The sequence below is a fragment of the Notothenia coriiceps genome, unplaced genomic scaffold, assembly GCF_000735185.1.
Source record: "Notothenia coriiceps isolate Sejong01 unplaced genomic scaffold, NC01 NC01_scaffold00030699, whole genome shotgun sequence".
Classification (NCBI taxonomy): Eukaryota; Metazoa; Chordata; class Actinopteri; order Perciformes; family Nototheniidae; genus Notothenia; species Notothenia coriiceps.
In genome coordinates, this window is record NW_011363400.1 from 1,564 (window position 1) to 18,976 (window position 17,413).

The 17,413-nt window shown below is 43.5% G+C and overlaps 2 protein-coding genes across 2 annotated transcripts; both read left to right on the top strand.

Annotated features, from left to right (window-relative positions):
• The first annotated feature begins 561 nt into the window (after window positions 1–561).
• On the top strand, window positions 562–5,359 carry LOC104959666 (solute carrier organic anion transporter family member 5A1-like). The gene is made up of 3 exons (XM_010787567.1): window positions 562–699; window positions 1,843–2,060; window positions 5,325–5,359. The coding sequence occupies exons 1-3, from the start codon at window positions 572–574 to the stop codon at window positions 5,357–5,359; spliced, it is 381 nt and encodes a 126-aa protein (XP_010785869.1). The 5' UTR covers window positions 562–571.
• Window positions 5,360–10,096: 4,737 nt separating this feature from the next.
• On the top strand, window positions 10,097–15,522 carry LOC104959665 (solute carrier organic anion transporter family member 5A1-like). The gene is made up of 2 exons (XM_010787566.1): window positions 10,097–10,190; window positions 11,520–15,522. Exons 1-2 carry the CDS (start codon window positions 10,163–10,165, stop codon window positions 12,029–12,031), a joined length of 540 nt encoding a protein of 179 aa, XP_010785868.1. The 5' UTR covers window positions 10,097–10,162; the 3' UTR covers window positions 12,032–15,522.
• The last annotated feature ends 1,891 nt before the right edge of the window (window positions 15,523–17,413 follow it).

The following is a 17,413-nucleotide window of genomic DNA, read 5'->3' on the forward strand; positions in this document are numbered from 1 at the left end:
CCACATTTACCTCTGTATAGCTCTACCTGCTCCGTGGCATAACACACACCATTAAACAGTTAAAGAGCCAGATGGATGATGGATGAGTGGAGACTAAACCACTTTATAGAAACATAACTCTAGTTAAATTAAACAGTTGCTCGGTGTCTGCAGGATGTGGCAGAAGGCAATTGATGGTGTTAATGCCCCGAGCTCATTCAAACCACATTAGTAATTTTGTGAAAGGCTCCTTTTATTGTTAACATAAAAGTTAAACATCAGTTTGTTTAGCTTCTTTTAGCTTGTAGTTTTGGTTTTATGGCACATTTACCTTTTGTCTCCACCAGCAAACAGTAGACAGAAACATTTGGACACTAACTGCTGAAGAAAATAAACATTTGCAGCTAAAGAGCCAAATATATTCTCAAATACATTCACCTTGTGGATATAGACATAAAGGTTATGGGTGTCTGCTGGATGTGGAAGAAGGCGCTTGTTTGCCTACAGTAATGCAACTTTGTTTTTTTGCAGCTTTTGACTGAGTTTCTGCCAAAGTTTGACTCTTCTTATCTCTCTCCTCTCCTCAGCCATCATGTATGTGATGGGAGCGCTGGGCCCAGCCGCTGGTTACCTACTGGGAGGAGTCCTCATCGGATACTACGTTGACCCAAAAACTGCCGTCACCATCGATCAGAGCGACCCCCGCTTCATCGGGAACTGGTGAGCGCTGCTTTGGGCTGGTTGAAGTGTAATATCTATTCATACAAGATTCAAGATTCAAGGCTTTTATTGTCATTTGAAAATAGCTACAGTGTTGATCTATCAAGGACAATCTGAGGTCACAGACTCCTCCAACAGTGCAACACAATGAAACGGATAATTGTGCAAGTAAATACAATAAAATAGAATGTAATAGAAATAGTGCAGGATAGTTTATATACAAGTAATTGGAATATTGATATATAAGATGGAAACAGATGAATGTTTTCCCTCTAGTGCTACATATTTGAAATACACACATGCACAACATGCATTAAGAAACAGGTGTCAAAAGGAAGGTGCTGCCATCATATATATATATTTTTTTTTTGGGTCGTGCAGAGACCTGGACTTGTTCCCATCCAATGCATAACTTTAAATACCTAATGTGCTCCTTATTTCATGGTGTTTTTGCACATTTTTTCTATATCTTTCTTTAAATCTGTTGCTGTTGCATTTAGTCATCCATTTACAGCTCGAAGTAATGTCTACTAATAATACAGTTTTCCTTCTGGTGTTAACTTTTTGAAATACACACATGCACAACATGCATTAAGGAACAGGTGTCAAAGTGAAGTTGCTGCCATCATATATATTTATATCTGTCGTGCAGAGATTTGAACTCGTTCCCAAACCAATGCATAACTTTAAATACCTAATATCCTCTTTAGTTCATGTTGTTTTTGTACTGTTGCTGTTGCAGCTAGTCATCCATTTACAGCTCGAAGTGATGCCATTTTCTTACTGACAGAACCAGTGACTCAGCAGCCAACAGCCTTTGGGCTTCTCATATTAATTATACGTCCTGAATAAATTTTTAAAATCTGTAGATTACCCTTTAAAGGCAGGGATATGTCTGCAGTTGCACAATAATTTAGCCTTTATTAAATATTGTGATTCCTGTGATTTGATTATTGTACTAGTTTGGGATTCTGATCACATTTAGTTGAGACTTGGATAAGGTTAAAAGTGTCTCCTCCATCGCCTGATTTCATCTCTTTAATTCTCTGTGTTTGTTTTCCTATATTGTGAGTATTTGATATTCTTAACTTGTCTGTCAAGGTCTGTGTTTTGAGTCTTTTGAATTATTCAATCCTCCCTTAGGTGGAGTGGGTTCCTGCTGTGTGCCATTGCCATGACGCTGGTCATCTTCCCAATGTTCACCTTCCCCAAGAAGCTGCCCCCCCGACACAAGAAGAAGAAAAGGAGGAAAAAGATGAGCATGGATAGCCTGTCCAGCGACGACGACGTCCTCAAAGAGAAAAGCAACAACAAGAGCCAGGCGGTCACCTCGTCCATGGGCTTCGGAAGGGACATCAAAGGTACAGAAATATACTGCTTGAAGATGGGTGCAGGAATGAGTCTTAAAACTTGGAAATGAGTCGGCATTTTACCACTTTAGGTTTGCTTGTCTCAGTCATTGGTTTTTCGAATGTGTCTTTAGTTGTTAGCCTGAAATAAGGTTTGTGGTTAACACAAGCTGAAGAGATGTTAACTGCTGTAGTTCTTTATAGCCCAACATTAGCCTCCTTTAGCTTAGCGGTGGTGATGTGAAGTCATGTGACCGTGCTGTAGTTCCTTTATAGCCCAACATTAGCCTCCTTTAGCTTAGCGGTGGTGATGTGAAGTCATGTGACCGTGCTGTAGTTCCTTTATAGCCCAACATTAGCCTCCTTTAGCTTAGCGGTGGTGACGTGAAGTCATGTGACCGTGCTGTGGTTCCTTTATAGCCCAACATTAGCCACCTTTAGCTTAGCGGTGGTGACGTAAAGTCATGTGACCGTGCTGTAGTTACTTTTATAGCCCAACATTAGCCTCCTTTAGCTTAGCGGTGGTGATGTGAAGTCATGTGACCGTGCTGCAGTTCCTTTATAGTCCAACATTAGCCGCCTTTAGCTTAGCGGTGGTGACGTGAAGTCATGTGACCGTGCTGTAGTTCCTTTATAGCCCAACATTAGCCACCTTTAGCTTAGCGGTGCTGTGTAGGTGGTCTCTCTGCCTGAGGAGAGATTCATCGTCTGGTGATGTGATGGCTGACTATATGTGGGACTTTGTAGCTCGTACCTCTCTAGAAGAGTTTCGTTGCTGTGGATGTTATGACTATATGTGGCTACTCTCTCAGACGTCGCTCTTCTCGCTCGCCTGAGAAATCTCATTTCTTCTGTCGATGCGAATGGTCGGGGTACTTGTAGTCGTCTTGTCTCTCTCTGTTTCATTGTGGGTGTATGTTATGACTATATGTGGCGGGCACTTTAGTCGTCCTCTCTCCTGAGAAATTTCGATCTCTCGCTGATGTTATCATGATCTATATGTGGGACTTGTAGTCGTCCTCTGCTGAGAAATTTCATCTCTATCGGAGTGTATGCTATAGTCGTGACTTGTAGTCGTCTCTCCGAGAAATTCATCTCTGGCATGTATACTACTATGCTGGCGACTTCTGTCAGCTCGTCTGTCTCTTTGAGAATTTCATCTCTTGATGTATACTCGATATGGCTCGGACTTTCTAGTCGGTCCTCTCGCCTGAGAACATTTCATCTCTGTCTGGCGTGGAACTTGTACGTCCGTCCTATCCTGAGAAATTTCATCGTCGTGTGAGCTATATGTGGCGAGGCAGGTAAACTTGATCGTGGTTTGAATTAGGTATTAGTGCTTTCGGTGGAGCATATTGTCATTTTTCATGTTTAGTAGTGAGACGGTTAATTGGGATGGTATGCGATATCTGGGCATTGGTGAGAAGGAGGTTTTATGTTACAGCGCAACCGACCGTGCTAGACACAACTGACTAGTACTAAACCTCTGACTATGGGTGACGGTAGGGGCCAGTTTATTTTGGTCGAGAGGAGTCGGAGACCTTATATATGTGTCTTTTTTTTATGGAAGGTCGCGCGCGGTGAATATAATGAATAAGCTTATGTCGAATCGCTATCGTCTGAGCCCTGGGTGGTGGGCGGGGCTGTCCGCTCGCTTCACTCGTGGCTCAGGTTCATGTGGTCGTCCGCGGGGGGGTGTTCTCACGTGACAGACTGCGAACGTGTCACTTAATAAAACTTAAAATGTGTGGGTGGTTTCTGGTCCGACAGGTGTTGGTACGGCGCTAGCCTAAAAAGGTATGCTTCCCTCTCTCCCCCCTCTCGCTTCGCTTTTGGCTACCGTCTTTTTTTTGTCTCTCCTCGTCCTCTCCGTAACTCGCCGCGCGTCCCTCTTGCTCGACATGTCGACCGTGCGACCGCACTCGCGCGGTTTTTTGGGTAACACTGGTAACAGGCCAGACCACGAAAGCACCTGCTCGCATAGATTAACATTTTTGGGTCAAAGGACTCCGCTCGGCGCGCATAACAAGACAGTGGCTTCGGGGGGTCTCCACTGCCTCTCCCGTCCCGGCCTTATTGAACTAAGACAAAATTTCTGTAGGCCGTTCCTCTCCGGCCTCTCGCCTCCCCTCTTTCACCAAAAGTTTATTTTGGTCGCTCTCTCCACTTCCAGGTCTCTGAACGTAGATAAGAAGAGAGGTGAAATCTAAACTAGAGAACTACGTACTGTGTATCCCCCTCCTTCGTGTGTGAGGTGCTTTTTGATTTGTTATTTTTCCCATCCTCTTCGCTCTTTCCGTCCAACAAGAGACACATGACAATGACCAGGTTGTATAAGTTAACTTCTACAGTTCAATACCATTATGACACTGATGATATTTAGGTCAACATAAGCCTGTCTTTAATTGGCATCAATAACGCTGAACTCCCCATGCACTGTCATGAGAGTTCACAAAACGCGATCAGCTTATATCATTAACTCACTCAGTGCTTTCCGTCCCGTCTGCTGGTGGCTAGTACATTTCAGGTCTATAACGATAAGTGAAAATCTAAGACGAGCAACTCGTGACTTTCGTATAGCCAGCTTTCTTTGCGTGTTCGATTCTCTCTCCGATCGTTCTTCTATAAAGTGACAGGTTTCTAGAGTTACTGCATTATAGACATGGGACTATATTTCTCGTCAACATAACCTGTTTTTCACTGCGTCGAAACAGCTGAACTCCCTGCACTGCATAGAGTTAAAGATGACAGGTCATTTTATATCATTAACTCCGTTTATACCAATATTATTTTGGTCTCTTAGTTGTGTCGTCTGAACTTAATGAAAATCGTAACGGAGGAGGGAACGTGAACGTACTTTCTGTGATAGCCCCCTCCGCTGGGTGTGAGTGGTGCGTCTTTGGTTTTTGATTTTTCCATCCGTTTCTTTTCCGGTCGCAAACAAGACGCACTCATGAAATGGACTAACAGCGTCGCGCTGCGTCCACCATTTGGCGTATCAGAGGTGAGTATGTCCTTAATAATCTTAGTCGAACACTCCGTAATTTGTGTTCCTCATTGCCTAATAATGCAACTCATAAGAGAGGGCCTATACACTAAGGTCCCATTTGACCTAATAGATCTTTTTTCAACTTAGAGATTCCTATTTATATGCTCTAGGGACCACGTGTTGTTTACTTGTAGTGAAATCATCCTATCAATTACTAGGGATTGATCGGAGATATCATCGTTTAGCTATCACCACGTGCCATCCGTATGTTTTTGTTCTCACTTCAGTCACACTGGCAGCCTACGATGCGAAGCGAAAGTGATGCCCCGGTTGTAATCGGGCGGAAGAATCGAACTCGCGCGACCGACGTGCAGCTTCAGTACACTTCCGCGTCAGCGGGACATCAAGGAAGGATATCGGGTTTGTACGAGTCGGCCGGAAATCGCGAATCGCGACACTGCCTTGAGTAGCGACTGGGCACAGCCCATCAAGGAAAATCGGGTGAATGCGGTGGAATCGATCGCCACCACTGCACTTCAGGTACACTCGGCGAGGGAAGGAGAATATCGGGTTGTACTCGGTGAAATCGAATCGCCACCCTCCACTTCAGTACACTGGCGCACGCATCAAGGAATCAGTCGGTTTAATCGAGGAAAATAGAATCGCCACACCAGCTCGCGGCACTTCAGTACAATTAAGGATTTAGCAGAATTAGGATCTGCCAGTAGAGAGGAAGGGAAAGTTACACGAGAATTGAAATAGTGACGGGGTAGGGTAGAAAAGAAACAAAATGTTAATTAGGGGAAAGGTAGTGAATTTAGGACGGAGGGGGAGACAAAATTTAGGATTGTAGAAGAAAGAACAGGAAAAAGAGGTGAAAAGTAGTAGGGAAGTAAGGAGTAATCAAGGTCTAACTACGGAAGTCCACAGTAAAGTCTTCACTGTCAAGTTGCGTGACGTAGTTTGTGTGTCTCTTTTAGTTGATATGTGTGTTACTTTATTTCGGGATGTTCACTCCCGTTGTCTGTTTTGTGTTGCGCGTCTGGCGCGCGCGCGCGCGGCCGTTTGTGTGTGTGTGTTGAACCTATTACTGTGTGTGTGTGTGTGTGTGTGTGGTGTGTGTCGTGGTAACCTATTACCGTGTGTGTGTGTGGTGTGTGTGTGTGCTTGTGTGTGTGTGTGTGTGTGTCGGGTGTGTGTGTGTGTGGGGCGTGGGTGTCGCGGGGCGGGGTGTCGGAGGCGGGGGTGTGTCTGTGTGTTGTGTGCTGTGTGTGTGTGGTGTGTGTGTGTGTGTGGGTGTGTGTGTGTTGTGTGTGTGTGTGTGTGTGTGTGCGAGACCGTGTGTTCGTCTAATTAGAGTTATTGACCTCATATTTGGTCAGCGCAGCGCAAACGCGTGCGGCTGTGTGTGATGTTTTTTTGTCTGAGTACCATTTAGTGTGGCTCTACGTGTATTCGTTCATTTAGTTTGTGACGTGTGTGGTTGCCATGTCTTGTGTGTGAGGGTAGTCCGTTTACCGTTCATCACCTCCGCCATGTTACCCATATAGCGGCCGCGAGCCGTCTTCGATTTAACGTCTGTCGCTTCCCCCTCTAGACCCGGTCAAAAAAGTTCCGACTGATATATGGAACCGTCGTCTTAACGCGATGGTCCCGTGAACAGAATCTATGTTGTGTGTGTCGTGTGTGTGCTGTGTGAGTGTGTGTAAGCGTGTTTCACTTCTTTCGATTAGGACCCGAACAGGATAACGAAGGTGTCGCCCTCGCGGCTCGACGTCTATGACCGGAAAAGGAGAAAAAGCTGTTAAAGGCGCTTGCATTGTACACTAACTTCTTACACAGGTCAAACTTCGGCTCGTCGCCATGTTGTGGTGGCTGTGGGTGTGTGCTTGTGTGTGTTTTATTCGTGTGGTACTAGTATGTTGTGTCTGGTGTAGTTTGTGTTCTGGTAATGTGTGTGAGGCCAGGCGGACACAGGAATGACCGACATTGGGTGAGGCCAACAATACTCTTCAAAAGTGTGTTAAAGGTCCGTACTTCCCAGCTTTAGGTGGAAGGACGTCATTTGTGTGAGTGGTGTGTGGTGAGTGCATGTGGATATGTGTGGATGTGTGTGAAACAGGGGTCGACTAGCGTTCGACAAAACCACGTCCAAAGTTACGGGCCATTCGGGCGCGCCACACGAGCGGCACGCGAGACGTCGATGCTCGCGCGGCGCTGGGTCCTCGCGAAATGTGTTGTATTTGGTGATTGGCGAGAGGAGAGACGTATCTGGGTGTGACAGGATGGCCGCTGTCGTGCACACGCCGACACAAAAATAGTTGTTGTAGTTCCCTGCCTGGCGGCTCAGGCGCTCGGCGGGGAAACAGCAGCCGTCGACACCGTAGTGTAAACTATTTCGCGTGGAAATTTGTCGTTTCTGTAGACCATTCGGAACTCCTGGCGGGTAGGGTTTTATGTGAAAGTTTTTCGTTTCTTTCTTATAAACACACCTTTTTGAGTGTTGATTTGCTAAAGTCGCTTCCACCTCACAGAACATCTCACTCACACGCGACTCCTTTACAACGAGGCGCCGACTTGTTGACGCGGCTTTGCATGCAGCGAGCGCGCTTTCCGAGCCTGCGTGTGCGAATCTTTTCACTCACTGAGAAGACTGGTCATTTCTTATAAACCCTTTACCTATACTAAAAAAATGAAAATACCGTTCCTTCCTTAAGAACTTAACACCACAAATTTCGTGCAGCGCCAAATCTGAACATCCCTAATTCTAAATCTCATCAACGCCGGTGCGGCTTTTCAAAAATTTAAAATAAAATTTGCCCTGACATTGTGAGTCGGATCAAGGTGTAGTGCCGTCCTTTGGGTTTTTCGTCTATCCCGGAGAAGTCCAGGAGTATACGATCAGAATCTTTATGTATAATAATAATTTGCAACAGGGAGTTACTTCGAATACTTAGCTCGTCGTGTCGCAGACTAGCGAGCAGAGGAGTAATGCCAGAGTTTCTTCGAAATGTGTATTAGTCTATGTAATTTGTCGTGTACTTTGTTGAATTTTGTATCATCAGTGGCTATCCACTACAAGCACTCTGCACACGCACACAGCACAAACACGAGTCAATCACAGCACAACACGTCACAACACACCACACACACACCAACACACACTCACGGACGACCGTCGAGAAATTTACACCCAAGTCGACTGCGACATCTAACTAAGACGCGACCCTTTCGTACTACGACTCTTCAATCTGTTCGAGCTTATAAATTGACACCGACTTCACTAATCTCCGTTAATGAGCTACTGCTAGCCGCTGAGACTGCACATGCTCCCGACTGCTGTCTGACTCCAGTGCAGACGAGTCCTAGGACGTGCGACGAAATCCAAGTCGACTGTTTGCTCGTCAATCTATCTGGATGGTCCGACTTTCTGTGACTATGTCGCAAAATAAAAGTGGACAGTCGACGAACTGAAATAGCTACTGGTTTAATGTACAGTAAAACGTGTAACTAGAGCTCTTTGTCACCCATAAGTCTTGTAAACTAGTCAATGGACATTTCGGATTTATAGGACCTTATACGTTCGATAAAATCAAGTACAGTCACACGTACTTTAGAAAGTTCGGATCCTGTTCACTCTAGAGTTCCCGAAGAGATGTTAATTTCGCTTCGACATCGTAAAATACTGCTGATAGTCTCAACAACCATTAGTAAAGTCTCTTACGACTATACAGATGGTCCCGACTATTATTAATGTCGTCGTCACAGTGTGCCTATGTGCAGTAGTGGCGATCGATTTCGCATAATACAACAGACATTTCGTTAATTACGTTAGGTGGTACTATGCAGTTGTGCGTTCAGTTTACTCACGGTCTACAACCGATATTTCCTTGATGTCGTGCCAGTGTACTGAAGGTGCAGTGGTGGGCGATTCGATTTCCTCCGATAACAACCCGATATTTTCTTGATGTCGTGCCAGTTGTACTAGTGCAGTGGTCGGCGATTCATTTCACCGATTACAACCGATATTTTCTTGATGTCGTGCCAAGTGTACTGCAGTGCAGTGGTGGCGATCGATTTCCTCCGATTCAACCCGATATTTCCTTATGTCGTGCCAGATGTACTGAAGTAGTGGTAGGCGATCGATTTCCTCCGATTACAACCTGATATTTCTCTGATGTCGTCGCCAGTCTACTANAAGCCGCAGCAGCTAAATTGAATGATGTGTACATATATAAGCCGCACTGGACTATAAGCCGCAGGTGTTTTAATGTTTAATTACCATATGTAAGGGTTCGTGCACAGAGGGGATTGTCGGGAAAGAGATGGCTGTTTGAGGAAGCTCCCGATTTATTAACATTTCAACAAACAAGTTGCATATTTGCATAACGTATTCAAGTGTTACCATTTAGTGCAATAGTAGCTACAGAACATGTATGTGCTGTGTAAACTGTACTGTATCACATAGCGTTTCAGACACACAAACTTTTCAACTTTCAAACTTAAACGGTGCGCTCCCAGCGCACGTACCGGCAGTGATCTACAGCAGTGGTTTTCAACCAGTGGTACGGGGACAAACTGTCTCGCTCTCGTAATGTCTGTCTGTCTTGCTCTTGTTCTGTCTCTCGTACCACTCTCGGTTCCACTTTTACTTTTGCGCGCTACCTGTCTCACTCTTTTCCGGCCTCCAGCTTTTCCTGCTGGAGCCCGCCGCTTAAAGGTGGGGGGCGCGGACCGGCCATAGAGCCCATAGAGTTAAAGGTGGTGGACTGTAACCTGTAAAACCCATAGATTTAGGAGGTCCCCTAGTGGCCGTTAGCTGTAGAAATCCATAGATTAGCCGCACCGTTATATAAGCCGCAAGTCGAAAAATGGGAAAAAAGGCGCGGCTTATAGTCTGAAGATTACGGTACTTTTCATTTCTAATGTTTGTATGATTCTTTGAACCTTGTGTGAATCTGCTCTGTCCTGTTTTTTCCACGCTCACTGTGTTGCTTATCTTATTTCATTGTATATTCCCTTTACTGTCCCAATGTACATCTCCAGCTGAATACAGGATGTGTTATTCTGTCCTTATGAACTTCACAGATCTGTAGCGGAGCAGGAGAGGCCGTTCGCTCTGGGCATGCAGTTCGTTCTCCTCAGGACCCTCGGTGAGTAGAAAAACATATTCTCCATCTTTTTATGGTGGCATTAAATAGCTTTTATGAATACGTCCAAACAAAAACCCAGACATGAGCAGAGGACTCTCTTTACATCAGTATCAGAGGAGGGGGATGTAACGTCAGCTGATTGAATTGATTGTAAACACGCTGCACATTTTGGTAACTGCTGACGAGGAGCTGATGAAGCCTCGGGGGAAATGAGATGTCGTCTCTTTAAAGCCGCGCTGTTCTCCTGAATCAGGGAACGGGGGGAAATGGATCTGAAACATGTCAGCTGCTGTCAGGAAGAATCAGTCAGGACAGAAACTCGATCCATCAGAGAGGAGTTTGACAGACATGTGCATTAATGGGAGTAAACGATGCATTATGGGAAATGTAGGATGTGTTTTTGGAGCCAACGTGGGTTTAATCCATCCGTTTTAAGCAAGTCTTACCGACGCTCAGCTCTAACGTCCACTGTTAGCGTTAGCACTAGCTGCAGAAGTGCTAATGGAAGTCTGACGGCAGATAATCCTTTTTAGTTTTAGCTTTCCAAAGGCAAGAAGAGAGATATCAAACATGGATTAAAAAGTGAGAAAGACCTCACATTGATAACATATCCTTCATTTTCTCCAAGGTGCTAAGTTTCTGTAGCGTTAGCAAACAAAGACAGTTTTAATATCTATATAACTATTATGGATTTATTGCATCTTATGGATCAAAGCTCCAATGTGAGAGCATGTCCTAAACCAATGGGAAAAGGGTATATTTTAGATGATGAAAGTGATGGGGGGGCATAACTAAACTGCAGCTTATCTTAAACAAACTTATATTGACTGTTTGAGAGGATTTAGATTTAAAGTTGTCTTAGTTTTCTCCAATATTGTTTTAATTTCTGTACTTTTAGTTATGACTCTCTTTCTCTCTTGTCTTTGTTCCTCTCCCCACCTTCGCCTTTTGTTGTTTTTTACTCTCCCCCCACCCTCACATTTTTTACCATAATCTCTCCCTAAACTCCATTCGCCCATTTTCTTTCTTGACTTTCCTTTCATACTTGAACTAACTTCACTTTTTGTCTCTCACCATTTTTCCATTTTCTGTCCGTTTTCTCTGTTTCTTGATGTTTTTTAACCATTTCTCCTCTCACTGTATCCCTCCTCCTCCTCTCTCTATCCTTCCTACATTTGCCCATCCTCTTTCTTGAACTTCCCTTCATACTTTTAACTTAATCACTTTCTATCTCACCATTTTCCAAATGTTCTGTCCATTTTGTCTGTTTTTTGTCTGTCTATTTAACCATTTCTCCTCCCCCTCTCCCCCTCTCTCTCCTCCACCCAGCCTACATCCCGACGCCCATATATTTCGGCGCTGTCATCGACACCACGTGCATGTTGTGGCAGCAGGACTGCGGCGTGCACGGCTCCTGCTGGGAATACGACGTCACCTCGCTGCGCTTCGTCTACTTCGGCCTCGCCGCCAGCCTGAAGTTAATCGGCTTCTTCTTCATCTTCCTCACCTGGTACTCCATCAAATACAAAGAGGAACGAGTGGAGCAGTGGATGAAACGCCACCTGTCGCCCGTGGACACCGTGGGAAGTCTCGTTTGTCACCCTGGAGGTCACAAAGGTCACGCTCGCACCCGATCCTGCCCCGTAAACATCCCGCGAACCGACCCCAGCTCGGTTCTCGCGGCTAACGCGCCGCCGCGAGCAGGGCCGTTAAACCGCGGCGTTAGCACCCAGAGTTGCCCTGGAAACGAGCTAAAGGAAGTAGCTCCTCCACCAAAGGCGACGGCTTCGGCGACGTCGGCTTCGGCGACCTCGCTCGACCACGTCTCGGCGCGAGTTTGAAGGTCGAAAAACGGGGGGCAGGCGATAAAATCAGAGAAAATAAATCTAAAAATCCAATCAGATGGTTTTTAGCGGCTCTCAATCATCACACAGAGGTCCTGCTTTCATTTCAAGACCCTCTCAACGCGGCTTCTGGGTTGAAAAACACCGTCAACTGGAAACAGAGCATGTGATTCTGTGAGGAGGAAATGCAGCTTTTTGATTGGTTGGTGAAATAATCGGAAGAAGTGTTTTTTCTTTGACATTCATCAGCGGACAAAACGCTTCAAGAAATAAAACCCCTCCCTGCCCTCGGCAAAACGTGCCTTCTGTCACCCCCTCACAAAGAAAAAAGCGTGAACGGATACCTCAGCTCCGCCTCCTTCTTCATCTCCTCACCGCCATTTTGTTTTCCTGACTCTCACAAATAAAAAAAAATAAAAATAAAAATAAAAAAACCTTTGGAAATGTGACATTCTGCAACCAAGTGTTCAGAACCGGAAACCGATGACATGGTGCTATGTGTTGAAAAAAATGTTTTAGCGTCCATTTTTTTTCTTTTTCTTTTTGGGTCATTTTTTGAGTGAAAAGACCCCCAGAGGTCAGTGGGTTAAGCAGCTTGGAAACACAGAATGAATTCCTGTTTGATGCCAGGCCTCCTGACTCGATAACGCCAAGTATTACCGCTGGAAGTCGGATTGTTCAGCTCCAAACAATGCATCCATACACCCCTCCTGACTTGATAAGTGGTTTACCCCAAATCTGCATTTTCCTCCTGACCACATTCCTGAGGAGAAAACATTTATTGCTTGGAGACGCGATCGGATCAGAGGACTCTTTACCGGACCTTTCTTCAGAACTTAGAAGTAGTCGTCCGTTCTCTCAGAAAAGCTGCTGCTGAATTCTGGGATGGATCCTTGATTGGAGGAGTTAGTTTCTTGCTTAGCATTTTAAAAGTAGTCCCAATGATTTCTGGGTAATGACTGCGTAGGCTTTGCACTGATCTGAACGTCAAAGGAAAGGTTTAAGACATTTAGTCAAAAGAAAATCACTGTACAACGTGCAGAGAAATCTACTGAAGAGCTGCAGCTGACGATTGTTTTCTTAATCTATAAACTACTAACTATTCCTCAATTAACTACCGTATCGATTAATTGCTTGATCTGAAGAGAAACAGTTAGAAAGATGTGGAAAAAAAGCCCATCACATTTCGTCCAAAAAATCCAAAGATATTCAACGCAGCAAATGAGATTTGAGAAGCGTCTTGTTGTCTAATTGGTTATCAGAACATTTGTGTCTGTCGGCTAATCGCTAATGGTTTTAGCTCCAGATCAGACCCAGTAGTTAATGTGCCAAAACCATTTCATCAAGCACTTCTTATTATTACGCTATTGTTTAATATTTTGTAGCTCTAAAAGTCTTCGAGACAAATGAACGCAACCCGTTTTAAACGCTAATCAGTGTTAAATCACTTTAAAATGAATTTGGCTGGACCTTTTTTACTCGCAGTATTATCTCCTCACAACCCACTTGTTTCCTAAAGAGCAGCTTCCTGTTACAGCGTTCCTCCGACGCCCCCTGCTGGCCGGATGTATTACTCTGCTGCTTTTCCACTAGAGAAACATGGCTTTTTATTTCACAAACCAAAACAGTGTTGAAACAGGATTTAACAAAGTCCTGATGTCCTGGTTTACATGCAGCTTGTGTCTCGAGCAATCAGTATCTTGTATTGGAGATTGTTCACTTTGTTTACCATTCATTCACCTGCTGATTATTTGTTGTTGTTTTTTTTGTATGTCAGAAAATGGAGAAATAAGTTACAACGTCCTACAGCTCAAGTGTTTTCATTTGCAATCATAGTGGTCTTGAAAAGGCAGGAAAATCACACGCGGGAAACTGGAATGAGTGAATGTCTGACGTGACTATTACTACAATTATTAATATACAATTAGTTTGTTTTGTTTGCCAAATCGAGGAGGAATCTGATATTAATCCTACAAGAAAACGCAGAACTCCACGCAGTTTAGACTAAAGTAAAAATAAACTACATTCCTGTAAAAGTGATAAACAAACATCTTTAAAACGAGGATCTGTTAGCGGGGCGCTGAGACCCTGGTCCTGTTTCTCTGTGCCTACATTTCACTTTAACAGCTCCTTTGTTTTCTACGTGACGCTCCTGTTCAGCTGGTTCTTTGAATCCCAGACAGATGAAATGTTGAGCCCACCTTCCTGAGAAGAACGCTTTAAACATTTGGCGTCGTAGCTCCTACAAAGTATCTCAAATTAGCTTCATCATACTCACTGCTTTTGTGAAGTATGTTGGTCCGTCCCTTAATAATGTCTGACTTCCTGTCTGCAGCCCTCCCAACAAAATGTATACTATACAACAGATCTTAAACACCTCAAAAATAATTAAAATAAAGACTCGGTAATACCATACAACAGCTGGTCAGAGTACTTTATTCTACAGCTTAAGAAAATCTCTACTCTACTCTTTCACATGTATTTGTCAATAAACACTTAAGATGTCCTCACAGCATACATTACATTAAGTGTTTTAATCACCCGTCAATGTTTCTGGAAAAAACCTTTTTACAGGAATATGAATGCTCAGATTTGTTATCGAACAGATTAAGGCAGCACTTAATCTCAGTGTTGATTAGTTTGAAAGGTATCTTCTCTTAGTTTGGTCTTAAAATGACAGAATTGTGGTTCTCCTAGCCAATTGGTTCCTACGAAAGAAAAATTAAACAATTAAATAAAAGATAATGTACCGGCGTTTTTAGCATAGAAACAAAAAAATTATAAAATGGGATGATACTAACTCCTCGGCAGTATTTTGTCATAAATTAATACAAGAGAAAAACATCTTAAACCTGTTATATTACCAACAAGAAAACAAAACTCTTGCGACATAACCCTTATTATTTCCTTATTACATTGTATTGTTTACTTTCCTGCAACACGTGATGATTTGGTGTCTCAAAATAAAGGCTCTTTGGAAAATGAGGTGCAGTATTTCACAGATTTGAAGACCCAAAGTATCCTGAAACTCACTCCACTGATATTTTAGGTTTTTAGCCATGAATTAATACAAAACAAGTCGTATTTTAGTTTGTTTTTTTAACCCAAAACACTGCAGAAACCAAACCCCTCCCCTCAGGTGGTCTCAGTATTTCATCCTCACATCGTGGATCTCCAGCTGCAGGACTTCACTGCGTCACGTTTCTTTAAATCTTCCTCTCACCTGAAACAGATCGTTTCCCTCCATGTGTCGTGCCGTAGTTTCACGTAGTAATAAATGTGGAATCATCTCCAGACTCTGAGACGTAGGTTAGAAAATCTTATTCTTCTTTTCTTTTAAAAAATAAAAAATCAGTATTGTATTTATTTCCAGAGGACAGTGTTTCTGACGGAGAGGCGACGGGCGATCCGTGGAAACACGGCCACTGAGCCTCGGATTCTCCTGTCAATAAAGATGTGAAAAATAATAAAACAGTATTACAAAAACATGTCTGTGGGTTTATTTCTGTGTACAAATGTCTGTGTATTGTTATATTATGTATATATCATAGTATAGTAGGCCTATGTGCAAAAAAAAGATAAAGTCAAGTATGATGAAATAAAGGTCACAGTAAAGTACATAAAACACAAATTTGAAAGAAGTAATTTGAGTTTGTCGGGTAAGACAAATTGAAACTTCCTACTATAGATAGATATATTTTTTTTTTAAAAAGAAACGATACAGTGGGTGTTTCTCAATGTCAAGGAAGGCTCCTCCAGAAAATGTATCTTCCACTTAGATAAGAGTAACCTGTAGTATACACAGCGTGCCGTTCACGCAGTACTCCACCTGAGTGCACTGGAGCTCTGTTTGTCTCCACCCAGCTGTGACACATGCTTTCTTCCTTCAGAGAGGAATTTTGAAATAATACTATGTTATGTTCGCGGTCATTTTCTGACAGTAAATACGATAAAAATGTATTTCAGGGGATTCTAATTGCACTAAAACGTGACACGTGACCAGACCGTTCTGGAGCGGCACCAACGACATTACAGAAAATAACAGATTTTGCCTCTGTTCTTGCCCTTTTCTCACCTGCTGTGTTCAGTGTACCCATGTACTTTGTTCCTACAACATCGGGTATACACTCACACTGTTACTGAAACACACTTTGAAACCGTGACTGAAGGTGACTGTGCGGGGAGTGAGTATCCCGCCTCCAACTCTTCCTAAGTATCGCTTCTCGGCCTTTTGGCTAAGATCAAGTGTAGTATCTGTTCTTATCAGTTTAATATCTGATACGTCCCCTACCCGGGGACCATATATTAAATTGATTTTTGGAATAGGGAGATGGAATAGGGGCTTGCTCCGTCCACTCCGCGCATCGACCTGGTATTGCAGTACCTCCAGGAACGGTGCACCCCCTCTCATTGTGAAAGATAAAATAATGCTCACTCAACAAGTCCGAGAAGATGGGCACATTTGAACCAAGCGGCAAACTGTGGGGTAGAGCCGTGACACCAATACGGAAGTGCCACACACTGCAGTTCATTTGTTGGCCGATAGGGTCTGACTGCAGAAAGGAGCAATTTCCATAGACCCCCATGTTAAAATGCCCAACTTTACAGCAGAAAAAAACATGTTTCTACCATAGGTTTCTACCCATGGATGCAATAAATATTATTATGAATATAATTAGATTCCACCTTCGTGATTATGGATCTGTGAGTGAATTGTTTTCTAACACGACCCTTTTATTTATCTTAGGTCTTAAAGTTTTTTGAATAAATTAGGCTCTGTCAAGTGCCTTCTGCTGCTAGCTTCTTGTCTCTCTGCTAGCTGCTCCGTGAAGCTAGCTACAGGGACTCTGCCTGGTCAGTTCATCCAGGAAACACAACTTGAAAGCGGCCGTGGTTGTCTGTTCTTCATGCTTATTATATCGGACTATTGTGACTCGCTCTGCGGTTAAAACAGACGGTGCATGAATGCGGTTTTGCGGTAAGTGAAATTCGAGTACTTATTTATGTGTTAATGATTTTAATCAGCTACGTAATGAATGTTAAGGCTTGGGTTAGCGTGTGAGCGAGTGGTAGCTACATCGGTGCTAACGATGCTAATCGTAGCCTCCAAGTTAAAATCATAGACTGTATATATATAAAGTCTAAAACGAAATAGACAAGTGTTAAGCGTTAAGTGGGATAATACTGTTGAACAAACAGCTTCTGTTTGAGGCTGATAAAATAAGGTCATCCTTGTAACTTAGAGATATTTTATTATGTAGGTAGGAACTGTATGCATCGCTAAGGTTAATTTAAATTGGCTATGCTCAAGTATGTAGACAAGCTAATGTCGAAGATAATATAATACATTAACCGTGCTTTACGTGAACCTCATCATGA